This window comes from Phymastichus coffea, unplaced genomic scaffold, assembly GCF_024137745.1.
Source record: "Phymastichus coffea isolate CEN01 unplaced genomic scaffold, Cenicafe_Pcof_1.1 PCOF00019, whole genome shotgun sequence".
Taxonomy (NCBI): Eukaryota; Metazoa; Arthropoda; class Insecta; order Hymenoptera; family Eulophidae; genus Phymastichus; species Phymastichus coffea.
In genome coordinates, this window is record NW_026706830.1 from 728,508 (window position 1) to 751,206 (window position 22,699).

The window sequence follows — 22,699 nt, forward strand, 5'->3', positions numbered from 1 at the left end:
TTTTTTTTAGCACAACTGAAGAGGTTCAATCAAAATAATGAGCATTTTTGGAGGGTTCAATTAGAGATATTTCGAATGGTATTTCTTTCACTGTCCATTACGCTTTGCCGGCTGGGTTAAGGGGGGTAAAATTTTTGTAAAGGGAGAATAGGTTTGCTGACTCTTCCTGTATAGTGTCCTTGGTGCTTTTGCTTTAATACCTTAATGCTCTTGCGCATTCGCAGTGCGCGAATATAATAGACGACATTGTCTATGATAAATTTTAATGTTTGTTTTTAACATTCAATAGTTTTTAAAAAAATTATTGAATATTTTCAATTTTAGTCAATCGAACAATTAAATTAGTTTCAAAAATAAAAAATGCAGATTAATAAAAGATCTGTATGTGTTTAAATTCGTCAAATCTATAGAAATATGATTATTAATTTTACCAAAAATCTAATACTAAACAAATTAACTTGATTGCGTTAAAGTGGATAAATCAAAAGCAATCGACTGACATATATATATATATTTCATTAATTAATCGCGCAGGCTGGTTTAGGAGTCGGTCTCCATAGCTGATCACCTCCAGTTCAGTCTCAGAAAATATTCAAGATAAAAAAAATAATAATTTTCAATAGAGTTGAATTTGTTCGGTTCACTTATGTTAGCCAAATAATTTTTTCGCATTATAATTAAAAAATATATATATGAAAGTGTTTCTTTATTACAAAATTTCTAACGATAATATCTTGCAGAAATATCAATATTTATTCAATCCTAACATCTTAAAAAGTTACTCACTATTACAAGAAATTTATCCCGTTATAATATATTTGAAAAATTCATTATTTTTTATAAAAAAATTTAAATGATATAAATACACTAATCAGCACCCGCAGACAACTCTTCAAGTTGACGCATGCCTAAGACGATTGTTTGAATTGCTTATGATATCAATTAAATTATTCAGATTTCTTTATAAAAAATAATGCACTTTTCGAATATATTATGACGGGACAAATTTCTTTTGATAGTGAGGAATATTTTAAAATGTACGGATTGAACAACTATTAATATTTTGGCAAGATATTATTGTTTAAAATTTGCGTAAAAAAGAAACATTTTCATTTTTTTTTTTTGGAAAATGTAATAAGAGCAAATTATTTAGTTAACATATATAAACCGAGCAAATTTGACTCTATTGAAAATTATTTTTGCTTTTTTTTTTATTTTGAATATTTTCCGGGGCTGATCTGGGGATGGTCTATATCATGGAGACTGTATACAGTCTCCATGGTCTATATACTAAGTAAGCTAAGTAGTGAGTTCTATTTTTCTTTCTTTCTGTCTCATACCTTCGACAAGTAGTACAACATAAATATATAACATGAAGGTAATGATCAAAAATTATCATATTAATCCTTATTAACATATTAAACATTGCATGGAATATAAGAAGGAAATCATATTGGCCTATTGGTTGGATAGTTATTATTTGGTATTTAATGGTTGTACATTTAAATATTAGTAAAATATTTTTCACTGGTTTTTTAGGTTAGATCTACTATGTTTCTACGTACAATTTAGATTTGTTTATTATGTAGTTTTCAACAATTATTTTTGTTTTATGCATCTACTATCATAATTTATTTGATCAAATGAATGAAGTTTACATTTAATTAATATAAACATTATCAAACGTTAAAAAAATTTTCAGTTTTTTCTAATATTTAAATTTATCGTGGCTTCATCAAAAACAACAATTTAAAATTTGCATATTTCAATATTTTTTATAAAAATTAATTGATTAGAAGGCAATAATTCGTATATTTTACGTAAATCTATATTTTCTATAAAACATTAATAATTATTTACATATATTCTTAATTTCTTATTGGATAAGGAAAAGTTATTTTAATTATTACACAGTGAATGAAAGATGTTTGGTGAATGAACATTCGCTTGATTTATTGTAACATAAAAATGATTTAATATTAAAAGTAAATAATTGATATAATTTCAGATCTTTACTTAAGTACCAAAAATATTTCTGTACTGTTTTTATTTAATTTCTTTTAATAAACAAATTTTATTTAATTTTCTTTAATAAACGAATGTTGGTATTAACAGTACATGTTAAATTTGTTAAACATAACATTGTTAAAAACATGTCATAAGACGAGGATGAATGTTTTAAAAATATGAATAAGTTTTATTATATTTTATATAATTGAATACTGAAAGTTATATATACATATGAAAATACTTCAAAACTCATTTAATCACTTTGAAAGCCTCTTATATTTTAATTTTCTACTCTGTTTAGAAATAATATCTCAATGGTTGTGATATTTATGCAATGCTGTAAATATTTAAATTTTTTCATAAAATTTTGATTTATTGTCTATTAAATATTTTATTTGATTTTGCTGGTAATAGATAATGATCTTGTCTATATGGCAGTTTCAATTTTGAGGCATGAATTATTAAGTTGCTAAACTTCTACTATTAAGGAAATTTGTCAAATGATACAAGAGGATTCAAAATATTGTTTATTTATAATTTTAGCACAATAAAATTTTTTGTTTAATTTAATGGTTTATATCTTTTTCTCTTATTATCTATTAAGATGATCTTGGCTGCATTAAATTTCTAAGAAAATCTTGCATAAGGATCATGACATATCGGTAGCAAAATTAATTAAATTTTTTTCAGTAACAATATTTTGCATTATGTGTAAAAATGTTAAAAGTTATAAATTATCATATCTTTCAATTTTTAATACATTCCACTAATGTTCTCAGAATTAAAATCAAATGTTTGATAATGTATTAGTTATAAATTTTTTTAATTCTATACAAAATATTTATTTTCAGTTGAACGTTTCTTACCCTGCAACTGGGTGTCAAAAACTTTTTGAAATCGCAGATGAACATAAACTAAGGATATTTTACGAGAAACGTATGGGGGCCGAAGTTGAAGCTGATTCATTGGGTGATGAATGGAAAGGTTATGTTGTGCGCATAGCTGGTGGAAATGACAAACAAGGATTTCCAATGAAGCAAGGTGTTCTGACAAATGGTATTTATATTTTTTGAGTATATCTTTATTGAAACTTAAATCGATTGACAAGTATTATTTTTACTTTTTCTAACTGATGATTCTATAGTTTTAAAGAAATAGTTATGCTGGAAATTTGCATTTGAATGGATTGTGTATTCAATCTCCATGGAAATTTCAGTTTTCTACTATCAGATCTTATATCAAGATTTTTATCATTTCATTGTGGATTACTGAATCTAAAAGTTAGATCCTATTTTTGTTGGTTTTCATTTATCGTAATATGTAATTTTGATTACCTAAAAATTTTGTATTGAAATATTATTTCATTGGATTATTGAATGGTTTTTTAATATTTGGAATAAATTTCTCCATCCGTCAATTTAAATGCTACTATAATAATATTCAGGCAGATGTATATGTATTCTGAAATACACTGGAGTAGGGGTATCGTTCAAATCTTTTATTGATAAATTTACAAGCAATGCTGAGGGATATGCTTATTTTGGTTATTGCTCTTTTTATGTTCTTTGATGATTTCATCAAACCATTCATAAAATTATTAGCTCTTTCAAATTTATAAATTTTCAAATAGTAATGCTTAGTTTTTATATAGATATATAAGTTGGAATTGAATTTCACCTTTGACTATCTCTAAATTTATTTAGAATCTCTATGACTAAATCAAGAATTTTCTTATGACAGTATTCATAAATATGGTTGATTATAATGTCTTTAACTACAGTCCTCTCTATGTTTGGTTTTATGTATATTGGATTATTAGTATTATTTTTTACTTCTTTAGCCTGAATTCCATTATCTGTTGGTTCTAATTGTGAAGATTTCAACCTCACTTAGGATCTAAATATTACTTTATCTAAATTCTGCTGTACTAATTTTCCATTAATTATGCATTTAACAATTGTTATTGAATATTATTAACCAACACGTTTTTTTTACATTCAATTTGTCTTTGAAGTTTCTAGGATTAAAATGGACTTCTAAATCATGTTTTCAGAGTCTGAGGAAGCTATAATTATAATATATTGTTATTGTGACTTCAAGAACTATGTTCACTTGGAACATTGCAAAGGTATACTTAGTACCTGCACGTATTAATTTTGGTTACCATTAGTCATGATTACATAATTTGAATTACAAAACTATGTCAATAATGATTTGTTTTCAAAAAAGTTTAATTATTCATGAATCAAAAATAAAACTAGTTTTGTTATTTTTATTAATTATTGTCTAATTATTATGTTCATTTAGTAACATTTTATAAATTAGATATACATAGTTACAATAACATACATGCCAGAATTTAAAAGTTATGAAAATGCATTTACACATAGTAGAAGATTTCAATTATCATGTGCAATGATTTAATAAAAAATTTTTTTGTTTGATTGATTCAGATCATTGTTTAAAAATGTATGAATTTTCATATTAACAAATGATATATCTGCTTTTTTTTATAATTGCAATCTGAAATTTTCTATTCAAAGAATTTAGAAAAATTAAACTTTTGACGCTTTAAACATTCAGTTGATATTTTATTCACAGGAATAAAATACTTATCTTATATAAATTATTTACAACTCAAAAGGACAAATGAGTATGAAAAGGCTCTTGGAACTGGTATTCCAGTGGTTGAGGGGAGGAGGGGCTAAATGTAGGGAAGGAACATTGAACCAAGGAGTTTGAAACCTCAAAACTGTTCCACCCTCTTTATTTCAGTTTATCTTTATTTTCAATCAATGAATCTATTGATATACCGAACTTAAAGGGTTTCATTGATGCAATTATTTTTAAACTATTTATATTATTTTGCGAGCTATTATATGTATATTATTAATTATTTTACTTTTTATTAATTACTTTTATTAATTTAATTGAATTATCATTAATTATTTTTATGCTTTTTTATCAAATTAGGATTTTGTTTTATAGATCAGGATAAACAAATACGAAATATAAAATAAACACAAAAAATACAATAATTACGCAATTTTCATTCGTCCAGGTAGCTGGGTAATTCTTGGCTATTTCGATTGACTTGTAACCCTTAGGTTATGGATTTTTTTTTAATTTGGCACAATTGTTGTACACATAAAATTGAGATTTTCCCAAATTTTGCAGACGATACATTAATTATGTCAAAAGTTATTAACAATTAAAAAAAAATGATAAAAAATTTTTAAACGGCTATATTTTAAAACCTAATAAAGATATCGAAGTAGGATTGTTTTCAAAATACTTATAATGCCTTAAAATTTCGAAATAATTACAACAATAAACAATAAAAAATTTTTTTCGAAAGTTATTAACTTTTTGTTTAAACAGTTGCTAATATCTCAAAAAGCATATTTTTTTTTTGAAAAATTCTTACTCCTGCGTGTTCCTGAGGATTTTTGCTATCGAAATCAATCATAAAATTCAAGGGCCTGACATATCGGAAAGCGTAGTCTTAATCAAAAGAAGACGCCTCGGCGTAAGGCTGCGATAGCGCTCCAGCGGACTCATGGTCGAAAGGCACTTTAGCTTTAATCTAAAAAACTAATAAAGATATCGAAGTCGGATTTTTTCCAAATTACTTATAATGCCTTAAAATTTCGAAATAATTACAACAATAAACAATAAAAAATTGTTTTCGAAAGTTATTAACTTTTTGTTTAAACAGTTGCTAATATCTCAAAAAGCATATTTTTTTTTTGAAAAATTCTTACTCCTGCGTGTTCCTGAGGATTTTTGCTATCGAAATCAATCATAAAATTCAAGGGCCTGACATATCGGAAAGCGTAGTCTTAATCAAAAGAAGACGCCTCGGCGTAAGGCTGCGATAGCGCTCCAGCGGACTCATGGTCGAAAGGCACTTTAGCTTTAATCTAAAAAACTAATAAAGATATCGAAGTCGGATTTTTTCTAAATTACTTATAATGCCTTAAAATTTCGAAATAATTACAACAATAAACAATAAAAAATTGTTTTCGAAAGTTATTAACTTTTTGTTTAAACAGTTGCTAATATCTCAAAAAGTATATTTTTTTTTTGAAAAATTCTTGCTCCTGCGTGTTCCTGAGGATTTTTGCTATCGAAATCAATCATAAAATTCAAGGGCCCGACATATCGGAAGGCGTAGCCCTAATCAAAAGATACCTCGGTGTACGTCGCAACGGCAGCGGGACGTCTTCGTGGTCTTACGCTGAGGCGTTTTCTTCTAATAGGCCAATCAATGAAGATTTTTTCGTGACATTAATACTATCAGCAAACCGACTATGCAAAGTTGTTTAATACTATGCGTAGATGAAAACGTATATGTTTCCAACTCGCAACTTTCATTTAATAACTTTTTACAGCCGTTTGAAATTTGCAAAAACATGTTTTTCGCGTATAAAACCAAAACTATTGAAGTTAGGTATGTACCTCAATGGAATAAGTTATAGATAATAGAATTATCTATAAAATGAGCTATCGCTCATCTCAATCGAGTAACTAATAATCAATATAATTGCAAAAAACATCAAAATTGATCAAAAAAGGTAACATTTCAAAAATTCATATCTCCTCATAGAGTGATGTTGAAAGAATTAGCTTATGATATTTTGTAGATTGCATTGTTTTCTTCATGTATGCTAAATCTGAGCTATATATAATTATTAGTTTCGGCACTACAGTAATGACAATTAAACCTTTTTTTTTTAGTACATCTTGCATAATGCCCTGTGGCTCAGCCGTTAGAGTTATACATTATTTGAAAAAAGTTTTTTAAAGCTCAATAATCAAACTACAACTTTGTCATTTGAACTTTTGCTCTAAAATCAGTTTAAAAGGGTGAAATTTGTCGTTGAATATCGGGCAAAATGCGCCCGAGCGTCAAAGAAAGCGAGTGGTGGGAGATACAGATCCCGTGGAGGGGAAGTAATATATAGTAATAGAAAAGCCAGGCGCTCGGCGTTTGACTTGAATATTACTTATTTTGATATTATTTACGCTATTTTACTGAAATTTTTTTTATTTTTCAAATTAATTAAGTACGTATTCGATATTTGTTAAATAAATAATACGAAACATATAAATATATGTATATATTTTATTATAATGTAGGCAAATAGTAATTTATATTTATTTATAATATATTCATCCCCATAAAAAATGTAGTAATTTCATTAACATTTAAACAAAATACATGTTCATTTTTGGTAATTATATATTTGTATTTATCACATTATAAGTGTCCTTAAAACGTAACGGTTATTTTTATAAATATTATAAATAATATCTCAAACTGTTAATTTCAATAAAATAGCGTAAATAATATCAAAATAAGTAATATTGAAGTCAAACACCGAGCGCCTGGCTTTTCTATTACTATATATACTTCCCCTCCGCGGGATCTGTATCTCCCACCACTCGCTTTCTTTGACGCTCGGGCGCATTTTGCCCGATATTCAACGACAAATTTCACCCTTTTAAACTGATTTTAGAGCAAAAGTTCAAATGACAAAGTTGTAGTTTGATTATTGAGCTTTAAAAAACTTTTTTCAAATAATGTATAACTCTAACGGCTGAGCCACAGGGCATTATGCAAGATATACTAAAAAAAAAAAGGTTTAATTGTCATTACTGTAGTGCCGAAACTAATAATTATATATAGCTCAGATTTAGCATACATGAAGAAGACAATGCAATCTACAAAATATCATAAGCTAATTCTTTCAACATCACTCTATGTGGAGATATGAATTTTTGAAATGTTACCTTTTTTGATCAATTTTGATATTTTTTGCAATTATATTGACTATTAGTTACTCGATTGAGATGAGCGATAGCTCATTTTATAGATAATTCTATTATCTATAACTTATTCCATTGAGGTACATACCTAACTTCAATAGTTTTGGTTTTATACGCAAAAAACATGTTTTTGCAAATTTCAAACGGCTGTAAAAAGTTATTAAATGAAAGTTGCGAGTTGGAAACATATACGTTTTCATCTACGCATAGTAATAAACAACTTTGCATAGTCGGTTTGCTGATAGTATTAATGTCACAAATTACCTCATTTTTGGCTTCATTGATTGGCCTATAATTAGGGCTACACCTTCCGATATGTCGGGCCCTTGAATTTTATGATTGATTTCGATAGCAAAAATCTTCAGGAACGCGCAGGAGTAAGAATTTTTCAAAAAAAAAAAATGCTTTTTGAGATATTAGTAACTGTTTAAACAAAAAGTTAATAACTTTCGAACAAAATTTTTTATTGTTTATTGTTGTAATTATTTCGAAATTTTAAGGCATTATAAGTATTTTGAAAACAATCCTACTTCGATATCTTTATTAGTTTTTAAAATATAGCCGTTGGAAAATTTTTTATCATTTTTCTTTAATTGTTAATAACTTTTGATATAATTAATGTATCGTCTTCAAAATTTGGGAAAAATCTCACTTTTATGTGTACAACAATTGTGCCAAATTAAAAAAAATCCGTAACCTAAGTGTTACAAGTCAATCGAAATAGCCAAGAATTACCCAGCTGTCGATTGTTATCGCTATTGCTTTTTAAGGTCTTATCAATATAAATACAATCGTTATCACTCTCATCACTATTATTTTTACAATAAAAAATGTATTCTCATCAGACACATCATTATATACAGTGGTGGTCAATAAAATAGAGCCACCAGTGACTGAAATCAGGTAAGATTCAAAGTTTTATATCTCAAATAAAATTATTCGCACAGACATTAGCGAGTGCTCATTTTATAGTACATTACGATACAAGTGCAGGAAAATAGAATCTTGTCTTGCCTGGTGTTTACGCCCGAGCGAAGCGAGGGTGGAATGGTACACGAGACGAGAAACTCTTTCCCGAACATGTGCCGTACCGTATTTTTTGATATGACGTGTGGAAAGTGCGATTTTCAACGCACGTTTTTTACCGAGCGTGCGAGAAAAACGCTTTTTCCGCACGGAGTGACGAAAAGAATGTTACGAAAATCAAAATGATCGGTGAGAAAATGAGTTCTGTTTAAAGCCGTACAATTCAATAAATAATCCTTCTATAAAAATTCAGTACCAATGGCTATCAAGCTCTTTTCAAGAACTTTAAAATCTTTTTTTTTTCTAACTTAAAAACTGGAGTCACGTAAGTTTTTGGGTCAAGAAAATTAGTACATTATGCAATAAGTGCGCAAAGTAGGTGATTCCCGCACGAGAGCCAATGCGCGTGCGCTATCACCTTATTTGCGCACAAGTTGCGTATACTATTTTTCCTACTAAGCTACGCAAAGTTCGATTTTGCGCACGATAGTAGGAAATAGTACATTACGATACAAGTGCGAGAAAGTAGATTCTTGTCTCGTGTGGCGTTTACGCCCGAACGAAGCGAGGATGAAAACGTAAACGAGACGAGAAACTCTTTTCCGAATATGTGCCGTACCGTATTTTTTAATAGGACGTGTGGAAAGTGCAATTTTTAACGCACGTTTTCTGTCGAGCGTGTGGGAAAGACGCACTTTGCGCACGGAGTGTCGAAAAGTAAATGTTTTTATCGTTTGTATGTCCTACAGTAATTAACATACAACCAAAATCCAAAGAGAAAAACTGTTTATAATTTTATCAAATTTACCATTTATTTGATAAAAATCATCGTAATTAGGTCAGTTTTTAAATTGAAAAACAAAATTAAAAGATGATTTTCAAATTCTTGGAAGGAGCTTAAAAACCATTGGTACAGATTTTTTTTAAATTGATTATTTATTAAATTGTGCGGGTTAAAAAAACTTGAAATATTTCATTTTCTCAATGTCCATTTCAACGTAATAAAAAGTTTAAAATTAGCTAAATAAAACTTTACATTAATTTATTAAAAAGTACTTACAAATACCTTTAACCTGTTTCTGCTGAGAAAGCCACTCGCGGTACCCTAGTCTTTGAGAGCTTGTAACTGACGTTAAAAAAATTGAGATGGCCATATTCTGAAAGATCAAGATCTGCTCTTTCCGATAGTGTCCATAAAAATTTAGGAAAAATTTTTTTTGCTATTGCAAAATGCGATTTAACAAGAAAAGACATGAATTTTTCACCCATCTTTTTTTTCGAAATCGAGTTTTGAAAAAGTTACCCTCGTGGAATCGACTCGGAACCTCATTAATCGGTAGTTTTAATGCTTGAATATTAGGTACTCATGGTTCGCGGATCAATTTTTCTCATGGGGGTTTTCAAAATGGCGCCTTGATTGCAAAATTTTTGTCAATATGTTTATGAATTTTTTACTCAATAACTATAGGGTTATGAAAAATTGTCAAGAGGGAAAATGTCTTCAAAATTACTCAAATATTGCACCCAAATTTTTTTGAAACGATTAAAGACAATTTTTTAATGATTGAAAAAAAAAATTTATGCAAAATTCATAAGTTGCTCGAAAAAATCCAACGAAATTCCCATATATTTTACGGTTCATTCTAAGAACATTTTATTCTTATAATTTTTTTCGTATTGTGCATTCCTAGAGAAATTTCTCGTCCCATTCGTATCAAAGTGCATCCTTCGTCTGTCCGTCGTAAAGTAAGTTTACGTTGCCCAACTATCACCATCATGGAGGCCGACGAATATAGATATCTCTTTCTGTTTTTTATATTTTAGTAATTTTTATTTTATTATATTTTTCTTTTTTTTTTAATTATTTATGAACATTTGAACGAAAAAAAATTATTCCACACGATGCACTCGAGAAAAACAGTTCAAGCAATAGTTCTTGTCGCAATCAGTGCAAAATCTAGTAGTTCGTGACGACACTCCTCGTAATTACACAATGCTCTAGTTCTTGCTTCATACTCGTGGGATTGGAAATCGCCCAATTTAGAATTAGACAGATGCACTCTGCTGATTTCTTTGCATTAATCTTTTGTTGTTACATGTGTACTTTTGTCGTCATTGCAAATGTTTCAAAGTGTTTAAGCATTTGTAATTGAAGCTTCAATGATACGTAACAACATTTTGAATGTCCATTTTTTAAAGCTTATGCTTGAGGAAGCTTTTTTACATCGAAAATCGTGCAAGTCTACGCCTCCCATAAATTTATTGTACAATGAAAAGGCAAAAGGAAATCCTATTTCTGTTCTATCTTTAGTAGTTCGTGAATACCTTTTCATCTGTTGTATAGGTGTAACACGAACTGCTGTAGATAAAACCGATACCTCGTTGAAGTCAATCACACTTATAAAGTTCATACTACTGTTTGTGTCATGACTTACTTTGAATGTTCCTCGCGAAGCTTTTTTTTTTCAAAGATATGCTTTTCTTTGACTCTGTCTTTACGAACAGTTCCTGTCGATCGTAATCTATATTTATTCAAATGGACGAATAAATCTGGACTAGTGAAATAATTATCGAAGTAGAGGTGATATGGTGATAGTGTTCTTTTTGAAAGGCCAAGTAAAAGAGGATTTATCATTTGTAAGACTACTCTGGAGCCAAGTGGACATTTTGCTAAATTTGTTTTAATATTAGTATCATTTCTACCACAGTAAATATCCATATTGAATATATATCCATTTACTCCATACAAGCTCCAGAGCTTTAGGCTATATCTGTCAGGCTTGCAAGGTAAATATTGTTTTAGGCAAGTGCGTTCAAAAAATCTGACCATCATGTCATCTACGGAAAGAGCCGTTGTAAAAAAACCAAATTTGTAGATATTTTTGTTGAATAAATTCAGAATTGTTCAAGTTTTGAATGCTTAATTTTTGTTTTTATTTTACCAAACCTATCGTGAGTCATTGCTGAAGAAACTATGGGGCATTTCACAAGAGGGTCAGTTTCCTAATAGTCCCTTTGTTCATTTCGTATGTTGTACGAGGATAATAATAATATTCCTATAAAAGTAACAAGTTCTTGTGTGGATAAATCCAAGCCATTTGCTTCGCTAGCTTCAATGATATGATTTTTTATTTCTTTAGAGAAAAAGAGTTCAAATAACTGCACTGGTGACATTGAACATATTTTTTTCTATACCGAATCACTCAACAATAATTGATCGTCTACGTTTCCAGAGCAGACTTTTTCTTCATTACGCCATGAAAATTCATGATTTGGTTCCAATTTTTTCTGAGTTTCTGAATAGTTATGAAAAGTAGATCTGTATGAGGCGGTTGCTTTTGGATGCAATATTTGAGCAATTTTAGACATTTTCCCTCTTGACAATTTTTCATAACCCCATAGTTACTGAGTAAAAAATTCATAAACATATTGATAAAAATTTTGCAATCAAGACGCCATTTTGAAAACCTCCATGAGAAAAATTGACCATAAATTGATATTACCGTAGTAGTAGTAAAATATACGTCCCGCCCGTTCCAGGGCGCAATGTAAATATCGAGGACGTATTCATATGTCCTACCCGTACCCGATATTGTTTACTTTTGATGTATTTATACGTCCCGCTCGGTTAACAGGTTAAACGGCCTTCCAGTTTTTTTAAGCTATCAGAAAAATATGATTTCTGAAAATCCAACCCTCAAAATAGGCATTTGTTTCGGCGATGACTTCTTCATTCGACGTGAATCGTTGTCCGGCAAGCCATTTTTTGAGGTTAGGAAATAAGAAAAAGTCACTGGGAGCCAAATCAGGCGAATATGGTGGATGGTCAATTAATTCGAACTTTAAATCGTTAATTTTTGCCATCGAAACTGCACACGTGTGAACTCGAGCATGGTCTCGAAGAAAGAGGTATTTTGTTTGTTCAAGTGAGGACGTTTTTCTCTAATTTTTTCTTTCAGCTAACCCAATAATGACGCATAATATTGTCCAGTGATCGTCTGGCCCTTTTCCAAGTAGTCGATGTAGATGATTCTATACGCATCCCAGAAAACCGTGGCCATAATCTTGCCAGCTGACTTTACTGTCTTTGCCTTCTTTGGGGCTGGTTATCATGCGGTAATCCACTGTTTGGACTATTCTTTGGTTTCAGGAGTGTAGTGGTGTACCCATGTTTCGTCTACAGTTACGAGTCGACACCAAAAATCTTCCAGATTACGACGTATGTGTGCCAAAAGAGCCTCAAAGGCGACCACGCGGGTTCGTTTGTTTTCAATAGTGAGCAAACGCGGCACCCATGTTGCTGATATTTTTTTCATCCCCAATTTTTCATGCAAAATTGAAATGATTATACCCTTTGATACCCCTGTGGCCTCTACTAATTCTCGCAATTTTAATCTTCTATCACTCAACACCATATCGTGGATTTTGTTGACCATTTCGGGAGTACTCACTTCTACGTCCTGAACGAGGTTCATCTTTTGTTGTTGTACGGCCGCGTTTAAATTCATTTACCCAGTTATAAACAGTCTTAAACACAGGGGCAGACTTTCCATGAACGGCGTTCAATTCAACTATGATTTCTTTTGGTGTAAGGCCTTTCAAATCAAAATATTTTATCACCGCTCGAAACTCTGTTTTTCCATTTTTCAAATAAACCAATAACTTTTTATTCAACCAATGCTCACAAAAAACGACTTAATGAATCAAGCTGAAACTGTGTACGATATCTAGTTAGTAGTATTGCTTGCCAAAAACATCATAATTTAAGCGTGACGAGCGCCATCTCTTGTATTTTGTAGACTTATTGCCCCCCATCATACATAAGTATAATATATTTAGAAACATAACTAATTGAATCGTTCGTACGGAATAGCGCCATCTTTGAGTCTTTCTGTGCATAAATGCAATAATGTGGCATGTATAATAAAAGAATTTTTCTTCAATGTTTCAGGTTGATTGTGAACAAGATATCGTGCATAAGGGTGGTTGATTCTTTATTTTTTTAAATGAAATTTGAAAAAGTTAAAAAAAAATCGTGCTTTTTTCCCAAGGAAGAAATTGTGCATGATAAAATGAGCACACATTCCCGAATAGAAGACGCGTATACGGCTATGTATATTTAAAAATTTTTTATTCCATATGGTATCCAATTTAATGCAATATAATGCTAATGCACATCTACTTTCAAACAAAATGCTGGTGCACAATTCTATTCTTTAGTATTGGAGAAAAAGAAATATACCCGACTTGTGCACGATAAATTGTGCACAAACTTGAATAAAAAATTATTGGTATAAAATAAACATTTTCATGTGGATAATATGTTTGTGCAAGACGATTTGCCTAGTTTTGTAAGAAAATTTATTATTTTCAGTATACCATTGAATGTCTTTGATACTTATACTCATAATTTTCTATATAAAAAATCACTTTGAATACTCATGAAAATTATGAACATGTGTATGAAATTGTTAACACATTTTTTATACGTAATCTTTACCTGTATGATTACACAGACCGACAAATAATTTTCCCTGAAACCCGAGTATATTTTTTCGTAGGATTTTGGTATGCTGAATCCAAATTTGAACGCAGATATGCCGAATGACGTCAAGTTTTTAAGATACTAGAAGTTTATTAAGCGTACGTACCGCGCGCATAGACTTTGTAGACTTGGTAAATTAAAGTTTAACGTATAGTATAATGTATAAAATATTTAAAATGCATTTTTTAACAGTGATTGTTTTATATTTTACGATATATTTATCGATATATAACGTAATATATCATATAACACTATTAATAACAAATTTTATATCGTAAAAATTTTATTATAATTGAAAAAAATTATAAATATAACTCTTTATATACATAATTTTTTATGCTGTTTTTATTAGAACAGTTAATATATAATTTTAAAGAATCCTAAGACCGTACACGCGATAAAGCAATATACAATTATAATATACGTTTTTAAATGTCCTCTAATGGGGTGATTGCTCTGTCTTTTTATTTATGCGCGCGGTCGCATGGAAGAGCGCGCGGGATTGTAGAAACGTTCAAACTCGTCAACCGGAGAGCAGGAGGGAACGGGAGCCAGTCAACCAAGTTGTTACTAACGAGAAATAATAACAGCGAAATTATAATCAGTATCACATGCGAGTTAGTTTATTTCCCTTTACTCTACAGTATACTTGGCCCGCGTGTTTGTTTACAAAGCGCGCGTGCGTCAATAACATGCAGTGTTGGAGCGATCGTAGCTCTTTGTTCGCCGGGTTAGCACATGCACGCTACCGATTCTTACAGAGTATGGGTATTAGCAATTAATTCCGCGCAATCGTGAGACAAATAAAGCAAAGTCGCGATATGAAGCTGGCCAGCTTACCTTATCAACGGTCGCACAGTGTTCCGTCCCGTCTCGTGGCGAATTCCCTCGTTACACACATTATCCCCAACCGGCAGGTGCTGCCCTCGCAGGCATCCGCATGGTTGGGCTGCTAGCGCTAATAGGACGTTTACCGTCACAGTCCGTGGTTAAAAACATTTTTTTAAATCTATTCCAATTTTATCAAAAATTTGTCCCCGAGCTTTGTTAATTGTTATTGCAAATGCTAATTTAATAGGATATTGTATTTAAAAAAAGAAATGGATAATCAGTTTGTGATGAATATAAAGTCATACGATTAATAAATACTGTGTCACCTTTTTTATCATCAGTTAATATTTCACATTTTAAAATATTATTAGCAAGTTCTAAAACCAATAAACATATACCATTACATAAACCTTCAATAATACTTCGATTTCAAATAATCATTACAATGGAATATTTTCTTAGTTTCAATTCATACGGTGGAAAAGATTGAGGATTTATAGTATTTAAATATTCTGATAATAAAATATGATTAAATCCTTCGTTATAGCAATTCTCACAAGGAAAGGTACCCAACCCGAACTCACCGATTTTGATGATTTTGATACATATCGTAGAACATACATAAATAAGAGACACGTATTTTTTTTAACGGTTAATTTTCACTTTTAAGGAGTAAAAACCTCCCCTAAAGTTAACCCCCAAAAAGCGTTTTTTTTAATATCTCGGCTCAAAATTAATATTTATCAGTGAAACAAATTGGAGGTTAGTTCTTACAAAAGGAGCGAGTATTTCATGGTGATTTGAAGAGTAAGGGTAGCGTCCTCTATTTTTTGGGGGTTGAAAACATATTTTTTGGCATAATTTCATAATAAAAAAGTTTAAACCGACTAAAAAAAATAAAGTATAAAAATAACAATCCTCAGTCGTTTATATTTTGCCATAGTGCATTTTTTGTATTGAACATAAAATATATTATTTTACGAAGTTTTTACAATAATAGTAGTCCTCATGAAAGTGTTTAAAGCACAATGCTTTTTTGCACCAACCACATCGTACAATTGCAATGTTTTTGCACCCTTCTATTTCACAATGTGTTGCACAAGACTTTCCAAAACTGAAATCTATAGGACTATCAAATTTATCTGGTTTTTTATTGACGTAACCGCTTTTATACCAGGAATATTTAAACAAATCTATATATTTCGGTGAAGACAGTTGGTTGTGAACTTATGATTGAAGTTTAATTATATTATTTCTCACATGTAAATTCATATCATGATTCATTAACATTACATTATCAGAAAATCTTCGGACAAAGTTTTTCCAAATACGGAATCCATATACATCAAGTGGCTGTATTTTTCCTGTGGTTCCAGTTGGAATTTTTTTTGTGTTAATATTTTTATTTTGTGGCATTGTTTCTTCTATAACTTTGTCACAATGACCACTCCAAGAATCAAGTAATAATATTAAGTGATGGCCTACATGGGGATAAAATATTTTTTCCAACCAGATTTTGAAGTGATCTACAATTAAACGACTTACTAATTAACTGATCAACAATATTACAATGTAAAAATTGTAATTAGTTCCCTTACTTGTTGTTAATTTTCCAGATTTGGATGCTTCCACGTACACGTTTTCTGGTCTAAATATGTTTTGTTCTACAATAGGATCAAACTTGCCACTTAGTTCCTTTAAAACTATATCTTTATAGAAGAAACGATGCCACAAAATAAAATTATTAACAAAAATAATACTTACACATGATAAAAAACGATTATTGTAAAAAACTTCGTAAAATGATATATTTTATGCTCAATACAAAAAATGCACTATGGCAAAATATAAACGACTGAGGATTGTTATTTTTATACTTTAATATTATAAACAAAAATTCATTATAAGTTAAATTTACAATAAAGGAATTTCAATAACATTCTGATAACAATTTCTACGGAAATTATAAAATTGCTTCACACACAGAATTTTCTTTTTTATAAATTTAAGAATTTCAGGTGGTTTGGTTAAAAAGCACAGGCATCTAGCCTATTTGTTGTTTAAGGGTTTAGGGTTTAAGGCTCTGCAAGAGTGGTCAACCTCCGTTCGTCATGGGCTGGTCTCTGCTAATTTTTCTGGGTTCTTTCTCGGTAAAGAAAGCCGGCGCTGACTTTCACAGGCCGAAGTTCGCGCTGGCTGGGGAAGGTTGATACAAAGAAACGGACACTCTAATTTAATGATATTACATATGGCGATCTCATTTATTGATGCCCTTTCACAAATATCGCTACAAGATTAACTTCGCCGCGGCGAGCGCGCTCGCTCAGCCTTTCCGTGACAAGAGTTCGCGAGATCACGCGAGCGAGATCGCTCAGCGTGCGCGATAAAACCAAAATACGCTAATGTCCGTAATCGAGCGAGAGCTGGCGCGAGAGAGATAAACAGGCTTTCGACCCACCGGATGCCGACGGTCCATCGACAGAGAGGCGACGCCGGCGAAAGCGTAGGCCCGCTGGAAACGGCACCCTGGCGATGACCGAGACTGCTGCAGGAGAGGCCGCAACACGGCCTTTGCCCCGTGGACGGCGAATGGTCGCTGCTTGTCCGGGCTCGGCTTGGAACACCTGATTCTCCTGGCAAATAGCAGTCGTACTCCTGGCAGTCGTTCCTCTCTGGCCGAAATGTCCTCTCGTTCAGACTCTCCTTAGGCGGCCCTAATTACTCAAGAGCTCGCGCCTAACTGCCCTTCTTCTCTCTTAATTTTCCAAGCCTCGCGCTGCCGCGCTCCCACTTCTCTCGCCGTCAAAAATCAGTCAAAATCGCTCTCTCTCTCTCTCTCGCTCTTCTCGCTCTCACTCGCACTCACGGCGACACCTTGCCGATCGTTGCGCTCCTCTCTCCAGATCCTGCAACGACACAAGTATGTAGTCGCTATATAGCGTACACTTGGTCGCTGCGTTCACGCGAGGAGAGTGCCGCACACAGGGCCAGCGAGCATCGCTATAGCCCTGTCACAGCTCTTTAGTTCACATGTACAGGCTACAAAGATCACACATTTGTAAACAAGTTTTTATGAAAGTTAAAATTTTTTTTCGACATTTTCGTCGACCACATTGGTTCTGCCATTTCGAATTTTCAAATCTGATATCAGATTTATAAAAAGCGATCTCGAAACCCCCTATATTCAAACCTATATGGATTGAAGTATACTTATAGTTATTTTGTGTTAGGGGTGGTTTACCCCCCCCCCCCCCCTTATGGATAGTACAGTCGAACCTACGGCACTGCACGCTTTCGGGAGTAGCCGACCCATGGCACTGCACGCTGGTGGTAGCCAATCACAGCGCTGCGCTAGGTCCGGGCATATGTAGCCCTAAAAGAGGCCCAAAAAAATTTTCGCGCAATTGTTCGTAGTTGTTTAATTAAGCAGGATAATTTTTTTATTTAATAGAACAATATTGGATTTTGTCGGCATTAAAATAATTCAATTAAAATTACTTTTTTTAATTTTAATAAAAAAGTTAAGAGGGCCCCCACGGTGAGTGGGCTACTAGTGACGGTACTGCGCAGCGTGCAGTTTCTAGGGTATATAGGCGCGCAGTGACTCGGGCAATGCAGTGCCGAAGGGTGCCGTGCCGTAGGTTCGACTGTATCTATGAAAATTCCAAAAAACTTAATTTGTTTATTATAGATGTTTACAAATTTTTTCCAATTTTTTTAGTCGTTTAAAACTTTTTTAATAAATAAAATTTTTTTTTCAATATTTCCGTTCGCCATATTGGTTCCGCCATTTTAAATTTTCAAAATCTGATAACAGATTTGTAATCAGCGACCTCGAAGACCTCTATATACAAACTTTCTACGAAATATTATGTATTGAAATATTTATTTACAGTTATTGTGTGTTAGGGGTGGTTTACCCCCCTTAGGGGTAATATTTATTTAAACACCGAAAGACGTCAACTAAATTTTGTTATTATGGATAATGAAACATTTTTTCCTATTTTTTTTAGTCGGCTTAAACTTTTTTATTATGAAATGATGCCAAAAAATATATGTTTTCAACCCCTAAAAAATAGAGGATGCTATCCTTACTCTTCAAATCACCATGAAATACTTGCTCTTTTTGTAAGAACTAACCTCCAATTTGTTTCACTGATAAATATTAATTTTAAGCCGAGATATTAAAAAAAACACTTTTTGGGGGTTAACTTTAGGGGAGGTTTTTACCCCTTAAAAGTGAAAATTAACCGTTAAAAAAAAAACGTGTCTCTTATTTATGTATGTTCTACGATATGTATCAAAATCATCAAAATCGGTGAGTTCGGGTTGGGTACCTTTCCTTGTCAGTATGTACTATCAATACTTGTATAAATTTTTTCCATCGTTTTATCCAACAAATGTTACAACAGTTTCATTAATTTCATTTACGTCCACATTTCGTGCAGATGATATTGTATAATTAATTGCTCGTTTGTAGTGCTTACTATGGAATATATTTCTATAAATATCAGCAACTATATCGCCAACTTTGTTAGTTATTGTAATACATTTTTTAGGAATATTATCTAAACTCAAATTATCATGAACGTCATTCAATATTCCGTCACCAACATTTAATAAAAATTTTGTAAATTTTATCTCTTGAGGTAAAATTCGCATATTTTGAGTTAATAAATATTTAACAATATTTTGCCAATATGAAATACGATTAATAGACAAATGAACTGTTTCATTGTGTGTACTAGTTACTTTAACAGGAAGTAATTCTCTAAAATCTCCTCCCAAAATAATTGTTTTTCCACCGAATAAATAATCATAGTCCATATCACGCTAAAATAAATTCGATCCACGACATTCATTGCATATCTTGACGCCATAGAAGCTTTGTCTTATATAAATACATCTATTTCTTTTAAATATGCAGTTTCACGTGATTCTATCTTTATATTTGATGACAAATCCGAAAATAAAGGTATTGGTAATTTAAATATTTTATATAGTGTGTTGCCTTGAGGTAAGTGTAGCAGCTATCTCAGTAAAAACCATAGTATATACTATTTTACCATTCCTTTTAAAAGATACCAAAGTGTTTCATACAAGAATGTTTTACCTGATCCGCCAGGACCAGGTAAAACATCATTATATTGTTATATTGTTATAAAGCAACATTTATTTTAATTATTGAATTCATCGTAACTCATTTTAAACATTATTTAAAATATTGTCAACTAATTCTTTTTGTTTTCGATTCAATTTTGCATATCTTTCACGACCTAGTTATATAGTTTTTTGTATTTTGGTATTCTCTATCTATTGATAGTTCACTAAAATTTTGCATTAAATTTTGTATTTGTGGAAAATCATCGAGACTCTTTCCTTCATTTTCAAATAAGTAATATATATCCGTAACAGCTTTGTAATAGCTTTCATTTCTGCTGTATTCATGAATAAAATCTTCGGATAGTTGATCTTTAAAATCACTTAAATGGCGGCGCTCACTCAACACTCTGGAACTCTGGCACGCAAAATCTAAAATGACAGCGGCCATTCGAACACGGTCGTCCACCAATATGGCGGCACTCTAAGGCTTTGCTCCTTTTTATGTTAAGATTCTAATCTAAATGTGCAAAAACACCGTCTTTGCCCATTTTTAAGGTTATGTGACCCTTCAGATTTTAGTATACCTAAAGAACTACACAAGGCAGCTTCAAGTACAGTCTTAAACTTTTAAATGGTGTTAAGTTTGTTCAAGTATCTTTTTTTTTTTGCTGAGATATCGCTCTTTGACGTTTTTATTTTTTTGCAATGTGGCTTCATTATATCTATACCGTTTTGATTAAAAATTTATTCAATTGATTACTAAATAAATAGAATATGATGGGTTTGAAAATTGGCGATGTAATGATTGATTTGATTAAGTTTATAGAAGGCAAGCTTAGTTTAATTTGGAGGCCTGTTGTTCGGTTATAGACATGCTTTATTAAATTTTAGGTAGATAGGGTTTGGTTGGTTTTAAGACTTATGATTTAGTTGAAGGTTCACTTGATTGAATTTAATGTGAATAGAGTTAATTGGGTATTAAAACCTACATTTATTTCAAAGTATAGTTGACTGATCACGGCATAGGTAGAAATGAGATAAATGAAAACTTCAAAATACGATATCTCAGCGGATAAAAGATATATATAAAAATATCTGCTCACGTAATATTACAGTGTCGGTCAGCCACTTTTACCCCCCCACGGGCAAAATCAGTCTAACTTCAAAGTTTTATATCTCTGGTAGAAATTAACGTACAGAGACGCGCGTGGGTGCGTTTGAAAGGTCTTTCGGAGAGCTTTCGAATGATATGACTCACGGTTGCCATCGATTGTTTTTTTAAATTTTGCAACAATTATGCAAAATTGAAAATTCTGAAATTTTTATATTATTTTTGACAATTAGCCAATTTTGGAAAAAAAATCGTACGAAAATTTGAAGTACACCATTTTTTAGCTATTACCAAGCCCTATCTGAATCACTCATCAAAAATTTATTTTCGTCAAATATGACGCGCGTACGGGCATTTTTTCCTGGAAGTGACAGTTTTTTTCAACATTTTTTATCTCCGTCAAATTGTAACAATCGAAAAAAATTTATAGGAGAAAAAATGTTTGTTTTTTCACGTAGAATACTGCAATAATTTTTTTTTCGGTTTTTCGAAAAATTTTTTTTTTCGGTTTTTTTCAATTTTTTTTTCTCACAGTCGGTACGCTAAAAAGATGAGAAACCACAAAAAAAATTTATTTCCACCCATTCAATAATACTACATAACAAGTATCGTAAATTACATAAAAAAAAATCTTTTCTTTTTTTCGACCTTGAAAAATAATTTAAACCGAAAAAAAAAATTTTTCGAAAAACCGAAAAAAAAAATTTTTCGAAAAACCGAAAAAAAAATTATTGCAGTATTCTACGTGAAAAAACAAACATTTTTTCTCCTATAAATTTTTTTCGATTGTTACAATTTGACGGAGATAAAAAATGTTGAAAAAAACTGTCACTTCCAGGAAAAAATGCCCGTACGCGCGTCATATTTGACGAAAATAAATTTTTGATGAGTGATTCAGATAGGGCTTGGTAATAGCTAAAAAATGGTGTACTTCAAATTTTCGTACGATTTTTTTTCCAAAATTGGCTAATTGTCAAAAATAATAAAAAAATTTCAGAATTTTCAATTTTGCATAATTGTTGCAAAATTTAAAAAAACAATCGATGGCAACCGTGAGTCATATCATTCGAAAGCTCTCCGAAAGACCTTTCAAACGCACCCACGCGCGTCTCTGTACGTTAATTTCTACCAGAGATATAAAACTTTGAAGTTAGACTGATTTTGCCCGTGGGGGGGTAAAAGTGGCTGACCGGCACTGTAATTGGATTTTTATTTATGAATTCATGTTGATAGAGGTTAGC

At 31.3% G+C, this 22,699-nt stretch overlaps 1 protein-coding gene across 1 annotated transcript in view; it reads left to right on the top strand.

The window, feature by feature from the left end:
* Window positions 1–1,267: 1,267 nt before the first annotated feature.
* LOC131675318 (small ribosomal subunit protein eS6) overlaps window positions 1,268–22,699 on the top strand; it is a 57,427-nt gene continuing 35,995 nt past the window's right edge. The window contains exons 1-2 of the mRNA XM_058954252.1: window positions 1,268–1,378; window positions 2,862–3,066. Coding sequence (XP_058810235.1) covers window positions 1,373–1,378; window positions 2,862–3,066 — 211 coding nt within the window. The 5' untranslated portion in view covers window positions 1,268–1,372. The remainder of the gene's footprint in view (window positions 1,379–2,861; window positions 3,067–22,699) is intronic.